General features: G+C 42.1%; 1 protein-coding gene across 3 annotated transcripts in view; it reads left to right on the plus strand.

The window, feature by feature from the left end:
- NFAT5 (nuclear factor of activated T-cells 5) overlaps positions 1 to 6000 on the plus strand; it is a 103174-nt gene that overhangs the window by 84757 nt on the left and 12417 nt on the right. For all 3 annotated transcript variants that reach the window (XM_019536085.1, XM_019536083.1, XM_019536084.1), the window contains 2 exons: positions 804 to 952; positions 1488 to 3927. In XM_019536085.1, the coding sequence (XP_019391630.1) occupies positions 804 to 952; positions 1488 to 3927 (2589 nt within the window). The remainder of the gene's footprint in view (positions 1 to 803; positions 953 to 1487; positions 3928 to 6000) is intronic.

Genomic DNA, 6000 nt, shown 5'->3' on the forward strand with positions numbered 1-6000 from the left:
CTACATGATTGGAGGCCATGTTGCAGCAGACTTGACATTAAATAAGTCAATTTTTTGTACACATCTAAAATTTTCCAGTGGTGGTAGGCGCACACTTCGTAACTACCCTAGAAAGAAGTTAGGACTGAGAATTTCATTCCTGAAGAGACTGCCCACATTATTTACGAAGATAATGGAGACAAAATGAGATCTTGCTTGCGTACAGCATCACAGAGTTGACATACAAATTGAACTGAAGCTTTTGTTTGATAATTTTTCAACTATATGAAAATAAGCAAACTTTTTTAAGCTCTTCATTGTCCAGACATGCCCAAAAGTCTGATTGTTGTCCTACAATCCATGTCAAATTCAAAACAGTTTCATAGATGTTAGGGGCTAGAAGGGACCTTGTGAGATCATTGAGTCCAGCCCCCCCTGCATTAGGTAGGAAAGACAATCTTGGAAATTTCTTTTTAACCCCAGAGTGTATAGTTATTCTTGGCTAAAATTGCTGAAGTTGTTCATCTTGAAAATATTACGTATTTAATTATATATATATATATATTTTTACCAACTTTTATGTATGCTCCAGGAATGTTTCAGGATTTGTGATTGGCATAGGTGTTTCTTTCCACAATAGCATCCCATCTGTCATGGATGGGAGAGTTTATGGTATGCTAACAAAATTGCACTGGGAAGAGAGCCACCATCTCCCCAGTAATCTGTCACTAAGGCACTGGCATGTTTACCTATAACTTTAACAGCTACAATGCAGGATACTATTTTATCTCTCTCTTCTTTTTATTTTGTATTTGTACCTGCAGCAGTGAATGTTACTGGTTGTAACCTGGATAAGGTAAATATTCTTCCTAGTGCCTTGATAACTCCACTCATGCCAAGCAGTATGATTAAGAGTGAAGAAGTATCTCCAATGGAAGTAACAGCAGAAAAAAGATCTCCTACAGTCTTCAATGTAAGTAAGACTTGTCCCAGGATGTTGACTACCACAACTTGCAGTTCTGATTACCCATCTTTTCTGTAGTAGTAATAACAGAAGAGAGAGAGAGCATGGTTGTGGGGGTGGGGGGAGGAGGACTTTTATGGTCTAGATGATCTTGTACTCTGGATATTCATCCAGTGACAGTTGATGAAGCAGTAGGTGACTTCCTTGAAAGCCACATTCCTTCTTCCCATGTTCCTGCAGTAGGTTCTTAATGCATCTAATTGCATAATACTGTTCTGCCTCTGTGCCTTTTTTTAACACACAAGCAGCCATACAGTTGTAAGAAACTTGACATTTTTAAATTATTGTTTTCCTAATCTTGTCCTCACATTGCCTTGGTTACAAGTGCATTTGTGATGTGGACATGTTGACAGGCATGGAGAGAGAATTGCAGACATTCAGGCTGTTCAGCTGAGTTTGCCTGAATGTAGCTGGAGAATAGAGGTTTCTGAGCAGGACTCAAGTAATCATATTACTCACTATACAGCCTTTTTTTCCCTTTTAGACTACAAAGGTGGTTGGACCAACTCAGCAAAGTTTAGAAAACAGTATGTCCAGTATATCAACTTCTGCTTCCCGTTTACCTTCTGATAATGAAAACCAACAGCAGATCCAGCCTAAGGTGTATCCAGAGACTCTGACTACTATCCAGACACAGGACATTTCACAGCCTGGTAGCTTTCCAGCCGTCTCTGCTTCTGGCCAGCTGCAAAACAGTGATGCCCTATTGCAGCAAGCTGCACAGTTCCAGACTAGAGAGTCCCAGTCCAGAGAGGTATTGCAATCAGATGGCACCGTAGTCACTTTGTCACAGTTGACTGAGGCATCACAGCAACAGCAGTCAAATCTAGCAGAACCGGCACAGGCATTACAGCAACAGATTTCATCAAGTATTTTTTCATCAGCAGGCAGTGTGAATCAGTTACAGAACACTATACAGCAACTGCAGGCTGGAAATTTTCCAACTAATACTGCCAGTGGCAACAGTGGAAATGTTGACTTGGTCCAGCAAGTCTTGGAAGCTCAGCAGCAGTTGTCTTCTGTTTTGTTTTCTGGGTCAGACAGTAGTGAGGATGTTCAAGAGCAGCTCAATGCAGACATTTTTCAGCAAGTCAGTCAAATACAAAGCAGTGTAAATCCTGGGATATTTTCCTCCTCAGAAACAGCAGTCCATTCCAGGCCAGAGAATCTTTTGTCTGGAAGAGCTGAAAATGTCCATTCTCAGCCTGAGAGTTCATTGTCCAATCAGCAGCAGCAGCAGCAGCAGCAGCAGCAGCAGCAGCAGCAAGCAATGGAAACTTCTGCAGCAATGGTAATGGGCATGCAGCAGAATATCTGCCAAGCTGCAACACAGATGCAGTCTGACTTGTTCTCCTCCACTACGTCAGGAAATGGGAACCTCCAGCAGTCCCCAGTTTTCCAACAAGCTTCCCACATGATGAGTGGGCTGTCAACAAGCGAGGACATGCAGATGCAATGCGAGTTATTCTCTTCATCTCCTGGTGTTTCTGGGACTGAAACTACTGCAACTGCGCAACAGCAAGTCTCGACCAATGGCCCTGCCATGTTTCAGACATCGAGTTCTGCAGATGGTGAAGAAGCTTCAGGACAGAATAAACAGATGCAAAGCAGTGTATTTCAGACCATGGTTCAGATGCAACACAGTGGGGAAAATCAGTCTCAAGTCAACCTCTTTTCATCTACAAAAAACATGATGGCTGTTCAGGCAAGTGGAACTCAGCAGCAGGGAGGTGGGCTGTACCAGCAAGGTGGGGAAATGATGTCTATTCAGTCCGGGAGTTTCATGCAGCAGTCTCCACATTCACAGGCTCAGCTCTTTCACTCTCAGAATCCTATTGGTGATGCCCAAAATATATCACAGGAAACACAAGGGTCTATTTTTCACAGTCCAAATTCCATTGTTCACAATCAAACTTCTTCCTCTTCCTCGGACCAATTACAGTCTCCACTGTTCCACTCCCAGAACACGATGGGCGTGCTGCAGAGCTCTTCAGTTTCTCAAGACCAACAGTCAGCCAGCATGTTCCTTTCTCAGAGTTCAATGAATAACCCTGCAACTCAGGAAGAACAGATGTCATTCTTTACTGCACAGAATTCCATTTCACCACTTCAGACAGCTACAAACACTGAGCAGCAGACTTCTTTCCAACAACAGACGCAGATATCCCACATCCAGAGCCCGATGCTTCCTCAAGAACAGTCTCAGGCTCAAACCACCCAGCAGGGTTTGTTTCAGTCTCAAGTATCTTTAGGCTCCCTGCAATCCAATACAATGCCCCAGAACCAACAAGGGGCCATCTTCCAGCCTCAGCATTCAATAGTCGCAATTCAGAGTAGCTCTTCATCCCAAGAACAGCAGCAACAGCAGCAGAATATGATGTTCAGCAATCAAAATGCCATGAATACAATTGCTTCTCAAAAACAGAATATGATTTTCAACCCAAATCAAAACCCAATTGCTAATCAGGAGCAGCAAGGCCAGTCAATTTTCCACCCACAAGCCAACATGGCGCCAATGAGTCAGGATCAGCAGCCCATGCAGTTCCAGAATCAAACCACAGTGACTCCACTTCAGAATCCCGGATCCACCCAGGCCGAATCCCAGCAGCCAGCCCTGTTCCATAACTCTCCTCAGATTCAGCTGGTTCAAGGATCACCAAGTTCTCAAGAGCAGCAAGTGACCCTCTTCATCTCCTCAGCCTCCATGTCTGCCTTGCAGAATAGCATGAGCCAGCAAGAGCTGCAGCAATCTCCTATCTACTCTTCACAGAACAGTATGACGGGGATTCAAGGGACGGCTTCACCACCACAGCAGCAGGCTTCTTTGTTTCGCAACACAGCAGGGGGGGCTATCAATCAATTGCAGAATTCTCCTGCTTCATCTCAGCAGACTTCAGGAATATTCCTCTTTGGCATTCAGAACAGTAAGTGTTAGATCCTTGATTCTAATTGTATGATTTAACAAAAGCTGCTACATTGGGGTCTGCTAGACTAATTGGATTTGCATAGCCCTGTGAAGTGCAGTTTAAGAGCCAAGTAGTAATGATTAGTTTTTCCATTGAAAATGTTGATTATTCAAAGGTAATCGGTAAATTATACCCATACATCTGAGAAACTTGGTTGTTGAGTATCAATACAGTATGTACATGTACGAGTCAATGTAGTTGCCTCTCTGCTGGCTAGACTCCTTTGGTCCAAAATACTGAAGGTTTAACTGTGAAAGTGGGATGGTTGGAAAGGAAAATAGGAGGTCGTGAGGCGGGGAAAGCAACTAGACTTTTGAATTTCCAATTTTTTATTGTATTTACATTCACAAATAAAGGAACTGAACAAAGGAGATAAATGTTTAATATTTAACCTGAATGAAACAAATATTAAATATGTAGAGTGAGAGAGTTAGAAAACATCCCTTCTCATCACAGAAATGTTGTATATGGAAAAGTGGGTCAGCTTCTACTTTCTGATTGGTTATGCTGCATTTCCCTTCTGGGTTAGTTATGTAAGTGTCATGCAGTTGTGTGTTTTGTTAAAAAGGAGCAAGTTATAGGGTAAGGAAGCAGGGCAGCGTAGTATTAAATATAAATAGTGGCTCAGTGAGGAATTTGTTTTGCACCTCTGGGACTTGGAACAAGATGTTTTCATGAATTCTTTCTTCTTCTTTGAAGAGGTAAATTTATTTTATGCCCTCTCAAGAAAATACATGCTGAGAAAAGATGATGATGATTTATCTGTGCAGGAATAGATTCATTTCCCAAATAGCTCATTACCTAGAAAAGGCTGAAAGCAAATAACTCCCCAGAAAATTTGTTGACCATTTGTTAATGTTATTTGTCTTCAGTAATATATAATAGGAGTGCTTAACTGTTGCAGTGCTTTTCATCTGCATAAGCTTAAGGGACTTTGCTATGGACTTAAACCCCTTCTTACAACAGATATCAATTATCGAGCTGGCTGTTGATTAACAAGAAATTTTATTAGCTCTGCTGGTTTAATTGACTTTGTCAACTGGACAGGCTGCGTTACTGGAGGTCTGAGAGTATGAGGATTTCTGCTGTTCTAAAATGACAGGTGCATTGGGATTGCTTCCCCAGAGCATCCACATTAAAATCAGAGAGGGGCATTTCATCTCCAAACTTAAACATGATCAGTGTACACAGCAGGAAAAATGGCCATATCAAGAACATCCTGTTTTTTCACTACAAGCTACCCAGGAAGCTCAAATGTCCAGAAGCGTAGGAGGTCTGTCGTGCTTCATAAACAACGTTCTGCTCCCTCATTTAGAAATTGAGGTTATCTTGATGAAAAAAGATTGGCAGTTCCTTTTGGAAAATCTTTCTCCTAAGTATTCTTGTGGCACTTAAGGAAAACCTCTTTTGTATTGAAATGGGTTACTTTATGTTAGAGGAAACTGAAATTTGTCTGTTAAAAGCCACTGGTGTTGGCCTTGGGGATGATTTTTTTCTCTCCACTTGTGCACACGTTTTTCTTTAAAATTAATGATGATTTGGATTGTGGTTTGTTTGCTTTTTTTAACCACAAAAGTTCTGGAAACAAAGAGCATTTGCATGAGCTGTACTTTTCAAACGTAGTATTGCTCTCGTAACAATATGAATACGGTTGAGGAGACACTGTAGTTTGAAAGACCGTGTTTAACCCTTAGATGCATTTCTCCATAAAAGTTGTGCGAGAGTGAATTTGCTCCATGCCCTATTTAATTTTTGGCTGAATTTACCTCAGCCCCATAAATAACTTTAGTATATGTTCAACATTTTCATTAATGATGTGGACATTGGAGTCAGAAGTGGACTGGCTGGAAGGATGTGGGCAGTGGGGTTCCGCAGGGCTCGGTCCTCGGGCCCGCACTGTTCAACATCTTCATCAGTGACTTGGATGAGGGGGTAGAACACTGATAAGTGCAAGGTGTTGCACATGGGGAGGAAGAACCGGCACCACACTTACAGGTTGGGGAACTCCCCTCTTGCGAGCACGGAGACGGA

This window comes from Crocodylus porosus, unplaced genomic scaffold, assembly GCF_001723895.1.
Source record: "Crocodylus porosus isolate Cpor-Errol unplaced genomic scaffold, CroPor_comp1, whole genome shotgun sequence".
NCBI classification, from domain to species: domain Eukaryota; kingdom Metazoa; phylum Chordata; order Crocodylia; family Crocodylidae; genus Crocodylus; species Crocodylus porosus.